Source organism: Seriola dumerili, unplaced genomic scaffold (assembly GCF_002260705.1).
Source record: "Seriola dumerili isolate Sdu_G_001 unplaced genomic scaffold, Sdu_1.0 BDQW01000138.1, whole genome shotgun sequence".
Lineage (NCBI taxonomy): Eukaryota > Metazoa > Chordata > Actinopteri > Carangiformes > Carangidae > Seriola > Seriola dumerili.
In genome coordinates this window covers 20,060,186-20,079,271 of record NW_019174393.1, presented here as the reverse complement: position 1 = coordinate 20,079,271, position 19,086 = coordinate 20,060,186, and the positions used below count along the sequence as shown (strand labels likewise).

Here is a 19,086-nt window from a genome sequence, read left to right as displayed (position 1 = left end):
GCAGTTCAGGATTTCATAGACATGTTGGTACCAGTGGGAATGACACAAAACATTTAGTTGGGTTATAAAAGAAAAGTATAGTATACACACTATACTTCCTGTTTAATGGAAAGAGAGTGTATCTTGGTGAATGCAGATATTAGTGTTGTAGAGACAAGTATATACTGTAGTAGTACTATGTGTATGTAGTGCCATCATACAAGAAGTCTTTATTATGGCGGTGCTTCTTCTCTCTGGCACCTGTAGGACACGTTGGAGGGATGAAGCAGTGAAAACACTGACTAACTATAGTGGTGGTGGCAGGTGTGAGTGATGTAACATTACAAAGTCTTTTCTCTGTGTGCTTTACTTTAACATACAGTCTCAGGCTCTGAGATGTTGATGCTGTGAGAGATACTGGGGATAACTCTGAGCTACAGAGTGGGAGCGACGACAGGAGATGGCTGTCCTTCTCTCTCATCGCCGCCACATGTGGCACATTTCAAAACAACACAAAAAAAGGTTTAACATACAAAATTCAAGTGCAATTAAAGTTCCAAATACTAGTTACATCACAAACATTTCTCTCTAAAGTAACAATCTGTTACCTTCAGGTAGTTTATCTCATCTTGTTATATATCTTTTTTTATTTAAAAAATTACAATATAGACTTTCTGATTCACCCACTCAGGTTTAGATTTCCTCACTTTAACATCTCTTTCAATTTATTTTCCATGTTAAAATGTGTTTTAAGTGCACCCATTGTTTTCTCATCTGTGTCTCGTGCACATCGGGACCAATGAAGTCATTTAACTCAGGATACGTCCATTCACTCTGTGTAGGCGTGTACACCTGTGTGTGTGCACACAAATGCACACGTCTTACATCTGTGATGTGGGCTTCTGCAAGTTCTGACATGTTCAGTATAAATATTACAAAAACAAAACAAAGACACAGAAAACAAAGCAGGGCAAAACAACATGAGAGAGGTCGACGAAGGGAAGAGAAGAGTGTGGAGCTGTTAGAGAAGGTGCAGGAGAAAAGAAGATACGGGATATGTTGTGCAGGCACAGGGTTTGACCGACATGTGGGTTTGCTGATACTGGCCTTTTATTAAATACTGGAGGTTCCACTTTATGATAACACAGACTTTTATGACTTTAAGAATTCATAATCAGGAGTTTTTTATGCTTTGCAGATTAATAATGTACAATTATTAAAGGAGCAGTTCAACATTTTGGGAAATTTGCTTTCTTGCCAAGGTTTAGATCAATACCACACTCAAAATATGAGGCTAGAGCCAGGGGACTGTTGGACTAACTTAGCATAAAAGCATAAAAGTTGTGGCCCAATTCAGGGGCCACATCCTCCGACTGCGTCACAGCGGCGCGACTAGACTGTCCCATTTCAAAGGCTCCCTCAAATGCGTCCTTCTTTTTCTGGACAAGGTCCCAACAGATGGATCCCTCGTGGCCCAACCTATCCCAAAATTCATTGCGCGTATGCAGAAAGAGAGCCTGAGGATTACACTGTTAAATGTAATTATTGGGTTTAAGCTCAGTTCAACAGCTAACAGTAAAACTGTTAAAACCAATGGCCTTAAAAGTTTTTGTAAAAAAAAATAGTTACATGTTGTCAAGCTTGCTAGGTGACAGGAGCCGCACTTTGGGACAGAACAGTAAGTGCAAGCAAAGTGGAAGTTCTCCTTAGACTAGACCATTTCATTGCGGTTCGGCCTTCCTGGTCTACAACAGCTACGTGTCTTATGAAAGATGTGGTTCCTGAATTGAGACACAGCTAAAGACTGGAAAGAGGGAGAAACAGCTAGCATTGGTGCTATCTTAACGTAGCAACATGTGTGTTCAAATTTGACCAAACTTGACTTTTGGAAAACATGACAGCCTGATTTCATATATTTTTGATTTTGTTCTAACATGGTCAACTCAGTATTTACTGTAATATTCAGTTATAACAAATGCCACCAGTGTTTCCAGATGTTGCTCCCTTATTGATGAGGCATATAGATGGGGTGAGCTGATAAATTGTACCAAAGTGAGAAAAACACTTAATACTTGTACCTGTTTGGTATAAAATGCTTAGATTTAAAGAAACAATATATACACATAGAATATGTCAAGTGTCTTCTGCTACTTTATAAAACTATGAATACTGGCCTTCAAACACTCATATCAGTCAAACCCGATAGAAAAGCTGCACTCACTGGAGGGAGGGGTCTCAGTTCATCATGTATTACTACTCAAAGGTGTCTAAGAGGAGGAAAGGCATCACGTGACAAACAGGATTAAAGACAAATACAAGAAATGAAGACGTCTAGTCATAGAACGGGTACAACCATTTGACCAAGGGGGTAGGGGCTGGATTTGGAATGACGCAGGATGATGGGGGTCTGTAACAGGACAGTGGAGAGGTCCTGTCTATTTGTACGGCCGTAAGAACCTGGTGACTTTGGAGCGCAACAGCTTGATGAAGGAGCGAGGAAACATCTCTTTGGACTCCTGTGCCGTGTACCTGAAGTAGTTCTGGGGGTGGGCCAGGACATCAAACAAGGCCTTGATCAGCTTCTTGTCCTGTAGGAAACCAAAAGAGTGTCACCATACTGAACCAATTATACAAGGGCAGGATTTGTGACAACAATGTCCCTGTCCTGAGAATCCAACATCAGGACCATAAGTCCGGTGATGATCCTTCAGTACCTTCAGTATCTCCTGGTGGTTCTCAGAGGCGTAAAGTCTGCCGTCTCTCACTATGTCCTCTATCAGCTGCTGGTAGTCCTCTGGAACACAACAGGTTCAGCCATGAGCTGACATCACAGTGAAAAGAGCTGTACGTAGTTCTTGTTGAGTGAAGATTGATAGCAGTATAAAAATCAGTCAGCTGACTCACCGTCATAGGTGACATATGGAACCTGGAATCCTTTGCCACTGTTGCCCTCGTTGGACTTGAACTGGATCCAGAGCTTGCGAGAGCGGGAGGTGAAGGCAATGGGCCGCTCGTAAGTCTGACATGTCTCATAAGTGGTGATGGAGGTGGGCAGGGCTGGACAAAGAGCACACACGTTAGAACAGAACTCCACATTTGGGACTATAAGGGAGTTTTCAAACCTGTACGTGTTCTGGTCTGTATCAGTGGATGAGTTAAACAAAACCAAGAGGAAAAAACAGGTTTTCTATTTGCAGAGAGAAAGAAACTTTGAAGTGAACCAAACTGCTTCAGTAAAAACCATGTGAAAACATTTGCTACACTTGTTTCTGAGATGTATCTGAGAGCAAGAAAGTAAAGAAGAAGAAGAAGAAGAAGACGAAGAAGAAGAAGAAGAAGAAGAAGAAGAAGAAGAAGAAGAAGAAGAAGAAGAAGAAGAAGAAGAAGAAGAAGGTCCTGTGTCCGGGGTTGGCGCAACGTTATGTAGCCTCATTGTTTCAGCTGCTAACTGAAGATTATGAATGCATCATTGTTTTTGTGTGTTGTTTGTAGAAGCCGGCAGATGTAAAAATCTAAACATGTAAACATCTGCCCAAATATGAAGAGGGAAATATACTTATTATACTTATTATACCTGTTGCAAGTCCACATCAGACCTTGATTCATTCTCCGGCTTGATAGATAACTATTAATAGATAACTCAAAAGATAGCTCAATAGATAACTATTAACTGCTATTATCTGCATCCCGACTACAGAAGCTGGCCCAGTAAACACCTGGTTCCATGGCCCAAATCTGGCCCATATAAAGCATGATTGTCAGATCCTACTTTCACATCTGGACCAATTCTGTCACACACACAGAAAATAAGGCTGTCAGTCAATACTGGAGGATAACGACTGGCCTCTGCCCAGATGTGGAAGCTTATGGGCCGGACTCGGGTCGAGGACCCAGGCATAAATTGGGCCAGAAGTTTAATTTTGTTATTTGGGGGGTGTCCACTTGGACTGGACTTGGAACTCTGTGGCCCTCTACAGTAACCATTCTCTCTGATGTGTTCTGCTGGGGCAGAAACCTGAGAAAGGCTAACACCAACAGACTGATTCTGAAGGCTGGCTCAGTGGTGGAGGGTGGAGCTGGACCCACTGCATGTAGTTCTCCACTGAATTCCACAGGAAGTCTGTCCTTCTTGTGGCCATTCAGTTATATAATTCCTTTCTCATCAAGCTGAATAATGTCCACAATCTACTGCTTCAAATCACTTACTTCTGCACATCCCTGTTCTTACTACTGTTACTTTACTGTTGACCCACGTGACACTTTTCCTTATTTTTACACTTTACTGTTAATTTACTACTAAATTCCTGTTTATCTACTTTGTACTTTTCCATTTTTGCTCTTTTGTCTATACTTCTTTTGCACATTTGCATTTTCTAATCTACTGTACTGTGTTTATTATTATTACTTTTTTCATGGATTAAATTCTTTACTTCCTCTTTCTGTGTTTTGAAAACACAGCAATAACCTGCTTTAAATATGATAATCTAAATCAGACTGTCAACAATCAGACCATATATCTGCGTAATCAGTTCAGTGTAGAATTACCACTCTTCCTCATGACCAGCACGTCTCCACACTCATCCTCGATGGGTAGGAAGATCTCTGGGACCACGATCAGGATCCTCCTCTTGTGTGGTGGGTTGATGGTCCAGACACAGTCCACGTTGGACGGATAATCTCCAGGGTAGTTAGGGGACTCAATGTAGCCTGTGTACTCTCCCAGCTCACCTCCACACAGCTGGTCTGAGGACAAAATCATTAAAACACTTTAACTGCTTTCACTACAGCAGCTGACTCTGGAGTCTGACTGAAATAATGAGTGATTTAAGAAAACAAACAGTGAACGTAATGAGCAGCGTTACTTTTGCAGTGGGAGACGTTGGTGGCACCGTCAAAGTCGGTGGTGGTGTTCCCAGGACACGTGATGCAGTAGTTCTGCCCGAACTCAGACTGGTAGGTTCCTGCTGGGCAGCGGATGCAGCGGTGGGTACTGGAGTTGTAGTAATGTCCAGGAGCACAGTGCACTGTGGGGGGATGGGGACAAGTCAGGGGGAACTCTGTCTGAACCACATTAATAACAGGTCAATCTACTAGATACATTACACAGGTGTAATAGGTTTCATACCTGGAACATAGAAAGCACTTATTGTGGACAGATAAGCTGCTGTTTCAAACACATCTGTAAACTAATGGCTTATATAGTATGTCTTATATTTATTGTGCACCAGCCTCTCAGCCAGGTCCTCTTCAGTCACTCAATCAATCAATCAATCAATCAATCAATCAATCTTTATTTTGTACAAACAATATAACAAAAAAGCAGGTGACATAAAAGCAGAATAAAAGCAATACCCCCCCCCCCCACACACACACACACACACCACCACCACCACAACCACCACCACCACAACACATACACACACACACACCCATTTACACACAGAACAATAAATGACCAAGTCAAATGAACAAATAACAATAAAAATAAGACAATAACAGCAGGAACTGAGTAAACACTGAAGACTGGAGAGCAAAGATAACAATAGACTGATAAAGATAAAATAATAAAATAGTAAAACAGAGGACATGTATTAAAGTGAGTAAAAGCAGAAAAAATAGGTAGGATATTACAATCAAGTAAAAATGAAGAAAATAGTAAAGATAAAATAATAAAAAAGAGAGGAGACTGGATTTCGTCTTTACCTGCCAATACTTTACTACAGACATCACTGTTACCACACTTCATGTCTCTGTATCCTTCTCAATCCCCCTCAATCAGCCCCCAGCCACACTATCTCTACTTGCCACAACCTCCAGTGACCTCTTCTATCTCTGTTCTCTTATCTCTCTCCTCTTTCCTGAGTCCAGCGCCATCACTCTCACTCTTGTTTCTTATCTTTCCTCATCTCTGGGTCATCTCTATCCAGAGGTGTGTTTCATTAAGGCTACATGTTAACCAGCAGTCACTTCAAGCTGCTGCTAAAATCCTGATTTTATGACCAGCATCACTCACAGAGAAAGTTAGAAGCTCATTTGTATCAGCTGCTGTGCGGTCAGCATAGAGTGGTCTGCGAAGGCAAAGCCTGACCTTGCTCTCACAACTTTCTGCTATGGAAAGTAGCTAAGGTTTGTCCAACAAGTTTAGTAGTAGTAGTAGATTTGTCTCTTTTTTGAAGAAAGAAACACACACATGCACACACAGACAGACAGACAGAAAGCCTCACCTTTAGCCTCACAGTCCCTGAAAGAGACTGATCCTTCATACTTGGTCATGAGGCCTCCTCCACAGGGGAAGCAGAGGACTCGGCCTGGTTCAGGCTGATAGGAGCCCAGTGGACAGAGCTGGCATGGACGAAACCCATCAGCAGAGAAATGACCTGCTGGACACTGACCTGAAGGTCACAATTACACAAGGTCAGAATGTTTCTCAGTGCACTCAGTAACTGTGTAACACTAACACTGGTGGATCTCTCCTGTGGATGTAGCTCAGGTTCAGTCTGTTTTAAAGCTCCATATTTTTCTCTTCTTCTGTGTTTTATTTGAAGTGTTGATCCATAAGAAGATATATTTGTGGTTTTAAGAACCAGAAAACCGTCTCAGTGTAGTTTTACATCTCCTCTCTCAGGCTTCTCTCTGGAGCTCTAGTAACAACAGGTCAGTGAGCCAATCAGAAGAAAGGAGGCTCTGAGTCTCTCTTCTGATTGGCTGACTGTTTTCTGAGCAGATTTCAGGTAAACACTCAAAGAAACCTAGTCAGACTAGTGCGGACTAGAGAGACCAATACATGATGAACTGATGAAGCCGCTTGGATAAGAGGTGAAACGTCTTCCACAGACAAATACAAGTCCAGTTGCCTTCGATTTAATTTGAGAGAGAGACTCAAAGAAACCAAATCCTGCAAGGTTGGATAGTGGGTCCAGGTTGGCGAGGATTGGGGTGTGGCTGAGGGTGGAGACTGCTTCATTGTGACATCACCAAGTTCCAGAAGTCCTGACGGCTGGTTTTAAGGCTGAAAACAGGCTGTGATACTTTCACAGTAATATAAAACCTAGACCTGCTTTATAATCAAACTACACATGGACATCTACTTTTATACAACACAGACCTTTAATGACCACAAAGTGATGCCCAGTCAATAGATTTACACATTGCCACAACATTAAAACAGGTAACTGGTTTTAATGTTGTGGCTGATTTATTGCACTTATTTTCACCATGGAAATTAAAATGTCTCAGTTTCTTGTCCGTTAAGTAAAAGAGGAAAACAAAAGTCTACTCGTTATTATCAGAAGGAGAAAGACCAAAGATTCTCTAACGGACTGTAAATTCCTTCATCCTGACTGGGACTGAACCAGCTCCAGTATTTTTGATGACACATATATCAATTCTTTCAGTGAGGGATGACAGTTTTAAGATGATGTAAGACTGTTGGTGTCATGATGAAAAGGTGACATACCTCCACACTGAGACACATTCTTGGCTCCTGCGACACCCTGTCCTTCAGTGCTGGGACATGGCTCACAGGACAGCTGACCCACCGTGTCCTGGTACGTCCCAGGAGGACACTGGACACACTGCTCCTGCTCTCCGCTGTAGAACGTCCCCACACCGCAGCTCACTGAGGAGGAGGAATACAGGTCAGTACTTCCTGTGACTTCCTGTTGATATTTGTCATCACGACAACATCATGAGTTAAACACTTACCACACTTTCCCTCCTGTAGGACTTGCCCGGTGCTACACGCCTCCACGCCCTCTGGGACTCTGGATGGCTTCTGGGCCACCTCATACTCTGTCCCAGAGAACTGGATGTAGAACTGCTGTTTGTTGATGGACTTCCTCAGCGTTCGCATCGCGCTCTGCAGCTTCTGCTTCATCTTCTCCCGCACACAGTCCACATTACAGGATTCTGAGGCAAACGTGATACGATTTCGTATCTCAAAGATTGACATGAGATCTACAGTACATGACAGGTAAGACAAAATATCACACCTGAGGCTTCCTCCTCCTTCATCTCTATCTCAAACTCAGCTGTGATGTGGGAAACCTCTTTCGAAGGCGATTTGCGTCCTCGCCGGCGCTTCTTGGATGAGTCGCACTTGAGGTTGACGAAAGTTACCTGGCAGTTGTCAGTGCAGGGGAATTGTCCTCCTTCCAGGTGGAAAAACACAAGTGTGGAGTGAAGAGGAGGAGAAGGAATAGTGTCATAAGATAAAGATAAAGATCTGGGCCCGTATTCACAAAGCATCTTAACGCTAAAAGCAGCTCCATGCCAATTTAGGAGAAACTCCTAAAAATAATGGGCGTGTCAGTCCTCACTTTAGGACTCCTCATTTGTCTGACTAAGAGTAAAGAGTAATTAGTAATTAGTAGTAAGCCACTTAGCGCTAAAAATAGCTCCTAACTCTGGGAGATGTTAGAAGCAGTGGAGAGGAATCCTAACTCACTAAGACCAAATCACAAAGAATCTTAAGGGGCTGCTGTCATTCCATGTCACCATGAACCTTAAACGATGCTGAATTACTTAACAGATACGAATCAATCACGAGGGAATAATGATCGTTGTGGAGTTTGTGAGGGATTAAATAACATCTCCAACCAACTGAAACAACGCAATCAGTGCGGAAATGAAGCGCTTGGTAACGTTGCGTTACTTGACAACAGGGATACAGTAATGCAACTTTGCTGACAACTTGGAGATCTCTCAGTAAGGCAATCTAGTCACCAAACAATAAATGTCTCTGTTCATACACCTTCCTTTAGATGTTCAATAGAGAAATAAAGCAGCTTTATGGCCAGTCTACTTTGTGTGATTGGTGCCAGAGATGGAATGTATGTAAAAATTATTGCATCATCACAAAACGAGGAGGTATTTGTAAACAGGAAAAAAATCACACCATCAACACACAGGTTGTATTGATGCTGCCTGTACAGCTGAAGACATTGTTGTACAGTGTCCAGGATCTACACACAGGTCATGGATATTAATGGAAAGTGACCTGATCAGCTGTTTGAAAGGATCATATTCCAACTGGATGTCACCTGGTGTGGGACAGTGGAAATCTTCTCACACCTCAACCCACTGCTGGGACCACAGCTACATTACAACAGGCACAGCTACAACAGGCCGTGGCTAATAGGCTGCCAGTTACCTGTAATTGGTTAGTCTATGACAGGTGAGCTTTTTATTTTTACATTGAATAAATTGAATGTAAGTTTTTATAGTAAAATTAAATTCTCCTGAGTCGACACAAACCTTATACAGATGCATTTTGGAGAATGCACTACTTTTGTAAACAACACCTAATCCATTATTATTCAGTTTGAATTCGTTTTTTTAAGTGTTTTTTATGTATTACTGTGGGATGTTGGTGATGCACAGACCATCTCTCATCAACCAGTCACTGTGGTCTCAGAGTCACACTCTTAACTTGGGGTTTTCCCTTTTCCTTAGTAAGACTTTTAGTGTGACTTAGGAGAACTCGTAGTGGTAAGATAAAATGCTTTGTGAATATGGGTCCAGAAGGTGTTCTAATCATGTGCAGTTTTTTGCTTGGTAGTTAATCTGTAGATTGTAGATAGTGTGTGTGTGTCTGTAGTGTGTATGTAGTGTGTGTGAGACCTTCTTTACCTTGCAGGTTCTGCCTGGATGCCTCTCTGTGTTTCTCCTTGTTGCGTGGCCTCAGGTGACACTTGGCATCTTTGATCTTAAACCTGGCCTTCTGTTTGATAGGTGGAGTCAGCGTGTCTTTACACAGCAGAAAAACATGGCAGACTGTTAAACATGACACAGGGCAGTGCCAACAGTTAAATCTGAACTAGGTCTTTATTTACTATTAAAGAATACTCTGCTGCAATAATGTTACTAGCTGCCTCTCTTAACTCACAGCAGGTCTGTAACACACACACACATATTCATGTATCACACTCTCATCTGCACAGTGATGTCTGCCCACACCAGAGCTGAGGTCGACAAGTTAAAATAATCTGCTCTCTAACCATGTCTCCTCCACCTCAGTGGAAAACGTCCTGAGGTGAAAGAAAGATGTGAAGGAGAGTTTATAAGGAAAATAATCTAACTGCACCTACACAAAGTTTATTTTTTATTTATTATTTATTTATTTTAACAAACTTTATTTATAACACATGGAGGATAAACACTACTTTCCTAACCATAAAATTTAAGTAAACAGGATTGAACTGCTGAAATGAGATATCATGAAAGAAATATATAAGAAAGAGTTGAGCCGTTAAAATTATAATTCAATAAAAATAAGGAAGAGGTCAGAATAAATTATATTCAGACATAAGTATAAAGAGTTTAGTTTCCTGACATGGGCACTTTTGATCTTTTTCATACTTTTGTTAAGTTGAGAAAATTAACCATAGGGCATGCCACAATGGGAGAGATGTGTTTGACTCCGGATCAAATGCATTATCTAGAGTAGAACAGAACAAAGTGAAACTCACAGAAATGAACATATTTCTAACCCAGCTGTTTAGTAAGCTGTAGAACAGGCAAAAAGCAGGTGAAAGACGTAGCTTCATTTGTCCTGTCCATTTTCTTAATACAGAAAGTCAAACTACATTTCCCATAATGCTTAGCTTACTGTACCGGCACAGGTGGGTAAGGCAGTGGTGGTGTTCCTCTTCTGAGGAGCTTTACCAGGCTGAACTGGCACTCCACAGCTCAGTGTGTAGCTGTTCTCTGAGTCTGTAAGACACACACACACACACACACACACACACACACACACACACACACACACACACATACACACACACACACATTTCATTTTATTTCAAGTAAGAAATGAGGGGATGAAGCCTCCTGAGGTCATAAAAGCGATTAAATAAGAGTCTGGGCTGAATTCAGCCACAGGAATTTAAACAGCTCCCTCCCCCTAAAATTAAGACGCTCTCCAAAAGAGACAGAGAACAAATATTTCACCTCATACCGGAAAACTATCCATCACTCAAACACAATGGCTGCCAAGTTAAACGAAGCGAGTGCCACGCTATGGAAAAAAGACCCTGTGATCAAAAAGTAATGGATTTAGGGATGTGTGTTAAGTCGTCCTGCAGAAGGAGATGACGAGGTGCCAGCAAAGTGCTGGGAGGAGTGAGGCAATAAACCTCACAGAGTGAGAGTGGAGAGCCCCCCGAGGAGTGTACACACACACAGGAGGATCGAGAGATGCTGTGACTGTGAGCTACATCCACCAGAGGGCAGCAGAGCCTGCAGGATGACAGCTGCCGTTCACTGGCTCACATACTTAAAGGGAAAAGCTGTGTTTTTTTGCAACATACTGAATGAGAATTAAGGAAAATGAGCAATTAAACAAAAAAGTGTCTCTCTCATTCTCTCTCTAAAGTTCATTCTCATCCGCACCACTTCTACTAACACATCCATATATACCAGTCCTCCCAACTTATCATTAATACCATCAGTGATCTCTCATAGTCACTCAGTCAGATGATGACCTGTATGTCTTAGACTGCTGCTCAACACCCTCAACATGCGTGATCTGGGGCTGGATTCATAGAACTCTGTGTATATTCATGACTAAAACTTTGTGTATGCACAAAACCAGAAATATTCTGACACATTCTTTTCATCAGAATTATAAAGCTGTGTGTTCATATGGTTCCACTTTATAAATCTCACTCATTAACAAATTAGCAACAACAATTAGCCATTAATGAAGACCCTCCCTTCATCAATCAGTTTGGATAAAAACACTGCCTGTGCAACAAGTGATCAGACACAGAGAAGAAGTGATCACAAGTGATCAGACACAGAGAAGAAAGACGAGGAAGAAGAAGAATTTCACTGATTGTGAAACTGAGGTAAAACCATGCATCAGTTTACTTTCTTACAATCATTCTAATGTAAAGTCCTGTTTTAGTCTGAATTTCATTTATTGGGACTAGAATCATATTAATGAGGCTCCAGAGGCTCTAACACTGTGATTAGTAAATATTAACATAGTATCAAACAGTTAAAGAATGACTCACAGTAAATAATAAGGACATTAAACAATGCTGAAGGAAACATTGAGCACAAACACATTATTTCTGTTTATTAATGTAAAATTGTTATTTCTGTGTAAACAGTAAAACTTATAATGATGATAATAAATGAAGGTCAGTGAAGTTGGTTTTCGCTCTGGAAAACAATGTGTTCACATGATCAGAGGAATGTGTGACATATATTTATAAATACCAATTTATGTGCAAGCGAAATGGCGTACGCATGTTTTTTGCTTTGTATGCATCATTTCTGAATCTGACCCCAGGTCCAATCACAGAAACTTAGCAGGGTCGGGTCTGACTAGTACCTGGATGGGAGACCACATGGGACTACTGGGTACTGTGAGCTTAGAGTCACTTAAAGTCACCAGAGTCCACCAGATATCACTGTGACCACTGTGAGCTACTTTATCTAATCTGATTCCACAGACTGTGGCTCAAGTCTCTGGCTTAATTAATGATTTAATTAGTAAGAAAAACCTTGATTTGAAGTTTTTAACTGGAACTTGGTTAAATGGAAACAGCAGTGCAGCTTCTCCAAACTCCACCTGACTGCAGCTTGCTTGATGGAAGTGGAGGATGTCAGTAGTCGAGGACTTTTTCAACAGGACATATTAGTCCAAAATAATTTCAAAATGAAGAAGCTTGATGCCCGACCTTCCCTCCAGTGACATCATGACATCATGTTGACATTTCTGGTTGAAACATCTCAACAGTTATTAGATAGCTGTATATGGCAAATGTTTAATAATTATAATAATTTTTTCGTTATAAATATTAGGATTAATCCTCTACATGCTTTTGTGTGTGTGTGTGTGTGTGTGTGTGTGTGTGTGTGTGTGCGCGTGCGTGCGTGCGTGCGTGCGTGTGTGTACCTGCGAGGAAGAGGGCATTGGAGGGGCAGGACAGCGAGCACACCTCTGCCCCTCCGCTCTTGGTGCAGGTCAGCTGGGCTCGGGGCGCTGGCTTCCCATTGGGCAGACATTTCACCGCCTCTGAGGAACACACAGAGTCACATCACCATGACAACCACCTGGACACACACACACACACACACACACAAACACACACACACACACACACACACACACACACACACACACACACACATATACCTGAGTTCAGCCCTGCAGTGAGGAACCCCTCTATAGACGAACACAAACTCACACACACGCGGAGCTGGTGCTCACCAATGCAGTCTTTCTTGTTCCAGTGAAGCTTCTGTCCAGGCGGACACACACACTCGTAGCTGCCCTGGGTGTTTATGCAGCCATACTCACAGCTGCCGTTGTTGATGCTGCACTCGTCTATGTCTAAGACAAAACCACAGAGAGTATGACAGTCAGAGAGGGAGTGACTGCCACTGTTTGTTCCTTTGATTAGACAGTGGAGAACCAGAAGGTTTATATGTGATTCTACAGATGAAGGTGTGACCATATAAATGAACATGCATCTTCATGTGAATCTCTCACACAGCACACAGATAACACCAGGTGTTTATAGGATTGATGTGTCTCAGATCTTCTCTTTCCTGTTTATGTTTTCTTTCATTTAGATCCTTAATATTCCCTCTCTCTCTCTCTCTCTCTCTCTTTCCTCATTCTTCTGTTTCTCTTTCTAAGAAAAAACTCTTACATCTTATTCCACCTGCGGCTTCATGTCAGGTCGAGTATTGAAACTCTTTTTTCTTGAAGACTTAACTTTAGCCCTGGTCAGATAACACCTCTGCCTCTTAACTACTTGTAAAAACAATATGTTGTCAACATGCTGCAGATACACTCCATCAGAGACGTCACTCAGTCCAGCAGCAGCAGTAAGAGCTATGTGCTGCCTGAACACCAGGTGTGTCACAGAACACACACACACACACACACACACACACACACACACACACACACACACACACACACATATTAAACACACAAACACAGTGAACTCAGGGAGGAGTTATTCAGGGGAACTGAGGCGTGAGAGTGCATATGCTCAGTGACCCTGCACACACACTTCACCCACAGTCTCACACACTTCAGCTGTGTCACGCAGCCACTTCCAGGCTGTGGGTTGGGGAATGAGGTGAATCTGAGTCTCACCTCCACAGTGGGTGAGACCGTACAGGATGTATCCCTTGTTGCACAGGCACTCGAAGCTGCCGGGGTAGTTGATGCAGGTGTGGTCACAGGTTCTCTCAAAGGAGCACTCATCAATGTCTGAGGGAGAGCAGAGAGATACATGTACTGTAGCTGCATCATCATCATCATCATCATCATCATCATCATCATCATCATCATCATCATCATCGTCATCATCATCATCAAATCAAGCTCCATTTGTTTATGCCCTCATGGAGGCTTCACATTTACATCAGTCCAAAGATGCTGTGTTGCAGCCAGCATTAAATAATTGTCTCCCAACTTTATAGATGTGAATAACTAAATTCCGCTGGTGTCCCGTTAAAACACTGGTTCTCAAAGTGAGGTCTTATAATTCCATCCATAAGTAACACATTGACAGAATGTATGACTATGACATGGGTTTAAACACTTTCTGTAATTAAACATTTAAAAGCAAAGATCTCATCAGATGGAGGTCTGTGTCAGTCGCATGGATGTATTATAATGCATAATACATGTATTATGGTACATCCATGCACACTTGTTCAATGCTTTTACCTCCAAATGTCATAAAGGATTGAACAAGTGCATCCCAGATGGGTTCAACAGTTTTTAGTGTCCCTTGGAAACACTTCTGTTGTGTTGTGAGTATTTGCCGGCATGTGTTGTCAAATTTATGAAGATGTTTACTGAATTTGTTTGTGTTTTCTCTGTTTGCATGTGTTTTCTTAAGCTGCAGTGTGTTCAGCTCTCAGGGCCACCGTAGACTTTTGAATGTCATCCATTTATATGTAGAGGAATTGGAAAGATATTCTGATATTCAATTACAATGTCACTCCCTCTTGTGTGATTGCTTGAAATACATTATTAGGTTTATGTAATTAAGAATAACACAAGCTGTGTCAAAAGCCAAAACAAATATCATCCAGGTCCTTGGTTTGTTTCATATTGAGGGAAAATATTTGAAGGTTGCAGCATCAGTTCAGAGACTCAGCTGTAAGAAAGCTGTTGTATGAAAACCTGGTGATGTCCTGTCAATGAGGGTACAACTGGATCCTCCACATATTAAAGGTCCATATAGTATAAAGGTAGATGTCCATGTGCTGTTTGATTATAAAGCAGGTCTAGGTTCTATTTTAATACTGTGAAAGTATCAAAGCGCTTAGTCCACAGAGAAATGCACACAGCCTGTATTCAGAAACTGAGCTTTAAAACCAGCCGTCAGGACTTCTGGAACTTCGTGAAGTCACAACAAGCCCCACCCACCTTGATCCACCAAACAACCTTGCAGGATTGCAGAGGATATAATAAATAAATAAATTATAAATATATAATATATAAATCAGCCCGCTGAGGTTTTGTCCCAATACACTGATGAAAGCAAAGGTCAGAGGGAAGAGTGTTTACATCACATTCTTCCTGACTCATTTATGGACAAACACAAGCTCCTGCCCAAAGACTAAAGAGGTCGCTAATCACACTGGACATAACAGTAAACAAATACGAGTTACACACTGAACTAGGACAAGAGCTCATTCTAATAAACCAATCCTGAAATACTTCACTGGACTGAGGTCTGGGCTGCTCACATTCACCATTATGTCAGTGTCTGAGTGTGTATGAGTGTGCACGTCTGCCTACGCATGTCTTTCTGTGTACTTGTCCAGTACCAAATATTAACCTATCAGAGATGGAGGCCAGCGCTTCAAGCTCACCTGGTTTATTTCAGGCTGCTCCGCAGGGCTTTACAGGCCTACAAATAACAAACAAGGAGTTTGTTATGTGGAGGAAGTTGTTAAGGCCTGGACGTTGGCTAGGTAAATACTCCAGGCAACTGTCCACGTGAGGACTTAGGAATAGCTCTCCTGTTTGGAACTAGCCCACAAGCAGAGTTTACATAAACTGGAGCTGCCTACAACTGTTTAATGTAAAAGGAAGGTATAGAAAATAAACTGTGGTTTCTGTTTGGCTGCTGTCTTTCTTTCTATGAGACACACCCTTGATCAGGATGACGTGTTTCGACAGTGACTGCTGACATGAATCTTTCTATCTCTCTGCTTCTCTAAACATTCAGAACACAGGGAATCATTTGTGGAAATTTCTCATGCAACTATGGCAAAGGATTAGTCTCTCTGCTTTGGTTTGTTAGCCTGTGTTGGCAAAAGCTCTACCACTGGCATGTAGTGTATCACCCTGAGCTGTTTTCTCTGGAGAAGCTCACGGGTGCAGACAGAGCCGACAGATTAAACATTATATTTCATTTTAAGGTCGTGTTGAAGCTGAACAGGCCTGATGTCAGAGGACAGGACAAACCTGGCAGCTGTTGGCAGGAACCACACATTGGCACTGCTGCTGTGATGTGGCTGACAACACTCAACACCACGTTATTAAAGACCTCAAAAACACTACCGATGATACACAGTTAATCCAACACACACACACACACACACACACACACACACACACACACACACACACACACACACACACACACACATACACACACACACACTGCTCGGTGGCTTTGGGCCAGGGAAAGAAGCACCTCAGGGTTTTGTTGTTAATAAAAATCATTTTGTGTTTGTCTGCTCTTCTGTCTTGCCTGCTGCAACTTGCAACCAGGAATCTACCTGTGGTTATACCAACATAACCACTGATTACAGCGAGGCTTCTACATGTGCACTGCACACCCAGAAGAGGCAGTCAGATACACTGTTGCAACCAGCTGCAGATCATGTCCGCAGGGAGAGATGACTGGCCACACTAAACCTTTCCTCATTTCTGCACTGAAGCTTTTATGCATTTACATAAGGGCTGTAACGATATCAGATTTTCACTACATGATTATCATGGATTTAACTAGTTTATCAATTAGCTTCTTAACAACATTTATAAGCTGTTATAACACAATTAGATCAAAAAGGGCAACAGTGACCTGTTGCTTGCCAAATAGTGAGCCCACATGTACTATTAAGCCTCATATCTCATTAGTTACTGAGCTTCCTTTGTTTTCTCCATCATCAGCGTTTGTACCTGCTGCTTCATCACATTTTACACAGTTATATTTATAACTGTTAAAAGGGTAAAGCACATCACCATTTATTAATGAGCTCTTATCATTTATAACTGGTAACTCATTAATAAATGATGATGTGATGTGGTCTGAGTTTTATTTTAGTAAAGAAGTGGTTCATGGTCTGAAGAAGTTTGAGAAACACTGCATTATGTCAATGATTGTTCCCCACAAGGACAATAAAACAAGTCTCTGTGTTTTGGTGCTTCACTTGTTAAATTCTAAACTGTGTGTTCAGACCTGATGCTGTCCGTCACTGACCTTGGCACGTCCGTTCGTCAGTGAGCAGTTTGTGGCCTTTCTGACAGCTGCATTCGAAAGAGCCCACTGTGTTCCTGCAGAAGTGATCACAGCCTCCATTGTTCTCCTGGCACTCGTCGATGTCTAGGTGGAGAAAAGAGAAGACCATCAAACTATCAAACTGTGATTAGCATGTCGCTGTGGTAGAGACACACAGTCCATGTTCAGAGGAGAACTGTCTGACCATTAATGGACCTATACAACAATTGCAGGTTGACTTGATGCACTTTGTAACAGTGGGAGTTATATCTATAGGCTTCTCCAGAAACATCCCTGCATATTTAGTACCTGCTAAGTGAACTCATGCTATGAAAAGAGAAGAACTGGTAGTGCAGCTCACAAGGCAACAGAGGAGAAAATCGTTCTCTGGTTCAAGCTTCATCTATTCAAAGCCCTTTATGAGAAGGTCTGTACTAAGGACTGAGTCTGTTTGATGGAAGGATGTTTTCCTCTTGCTCTTTATTTGTGAGCTTCAGCCTGCAGCACTGACAGACTATCGTCATGGAGCTGCAGAGAAAGTTCTGCCAGGTTCTGTCACACATATAGACACACACTGTCCCTGCAGACACAACAGGTGAGCTCATGTAATATGCAGACTACACTGACAATGTCTTTCTCTCCTCTTATCTTTTTTACTGACTTTTCCAAACAAGTTCCAGTGTTGTCATCATGGTGTCGTCATGGTGTTGTTATGATGTCGTCATGGTGTTGTCATGATGTTGTCATGGTATCGTGATATTGTCATGGTGTCATCACAGTGTTGTTTTGGTGTCATGGTGGTGTCATCATGATGTCATTATGCTGTCATCATGCTGGCATTGTACATTTAGTGTGATGCCGGTCAAACAGGGCACCAGCAGGCAGCCTGGATCAGTGTTTGAAAGTTTAGCTTGGGGCTCATTCATAGGGTTCCCACTGTCTCTTCCCATGATGCATTAGTTACCTGGAACTGATGGAGTCTAGCTGCTGGGAGAGAGAGAGTAAGGAGAGACTATCATTGAGAAATGAGTCTATTTATGCCGCTTCACTGAGTATCTGAAGGGTGGGTGATGGGCAGTAAAAGACATGATTATATCTGATGTCCTTACGTCTTTGAATCCACAACTTCACTGGAAAAGTCCAACATTTATCATCACCAGTTCTGTTCCTAAATATATTCAGCAAAACGTTATTTATAAGAGACAACGGTGCTTTTATCAAAATTTCTCATTTGTAGTTTTTTTTTTTGTTTTTGTTTTTTTTTGTTTTTAATGATGACCCTTTGACAAGTCATAAAGTTGCTAAGTTTAGTAAGTTTAAACAAAGAAAAAGACCAGACGATGGACTTTATGTCTTACAATAAAATGTAAAATAATAAAAGTAAAGTAAATGGAATGTCTGACTTTCAAGGAAGCATCATTAAAATCACATTTGTGAAAAGTAATTTCATGATCCTGCCAAGAACAGGGAGGTGGCAACAGTCTTGTCTGTCATCCTCCTTTCTGTCTGTCTTTTACCTCAGTTGAAGTACTATTACAACATGTTGGACACCCTCTAAACATGCATCGTGAAGCACAACTTGTTTTTCTTCGATTAGTATAAAATGCTGTAT

At 41.7% G+C, this 19,086-nt stretch overlaps 1 protein-coding gene across 2 annotated transcripts in view; it reads right to left on the bottom strand.

The window, feature by feature from the left end:
- Positions 1-1,560: 1,560 nt before the first annotated feature.
- Positions 1,561-19,086, bottom strand: part of scube1 (signal peptide, CUB domain and EGF like domain containing 1) — a 110,789-nt gene continuing 93,263 nt past the window's right edge. For both annotated transcript variants that reach the window (XM_022749210.1, XM_022749211.1), the window contains 15 exons: positions 17,457-17,579; positions 14,102-14,218; positions 13,202-13,324; positions 12,887-13,006; positions 10,594-10,692; positions 9,610-9,726; positions 7,971-8,129; positions 7,684-7,887; positions 7,436-7,597; positions 6,204-6,371; positions 4,842-5,003; positions 4,525-4,722; positions 2,884-3,036; positions 2,694-2,773; positions 1,561-2,567 (listed from right to left, as the gene is read on the bottom strand). In XM_022749210.1, coding sequence (XP_022604931.1) covers positions 2,415-2,567; positions 2,694-2,773; positions 2,884-3,036; positions 4,525-4,722; positions 4,842-5,003; positions 6,204-6,371; positions 7,436-7,597; positions 7,684-7,887; positions 7,971-8,129; positions 9,610-9,726; positions 10,594-10,692; positions 12,887-13,006; positions 13,202-13,324; positions 14,102-14,218; positions 17,457-17,579 — 2,138 coding nt within the window. In that variant the 3' untranslated portion in view covers positions 1,561-2,414. The remainder of the gene's footprint in view (positions 2,568-2,693; positions 2,774-2,883; positions 3,037-4,524; positions 4,723-4,841; positions 5,004-6,203; positions 6,372-7,435; positions 7,598-7,683; positions 7,888-7,970; positions 8,130-9,609; positions 9,727-10,593; positions 10,693-12,886; positions 13,007-13,201; positions 13,325-14,101; positions 14,219-17,456; positions 17,580-19,086) is intronic.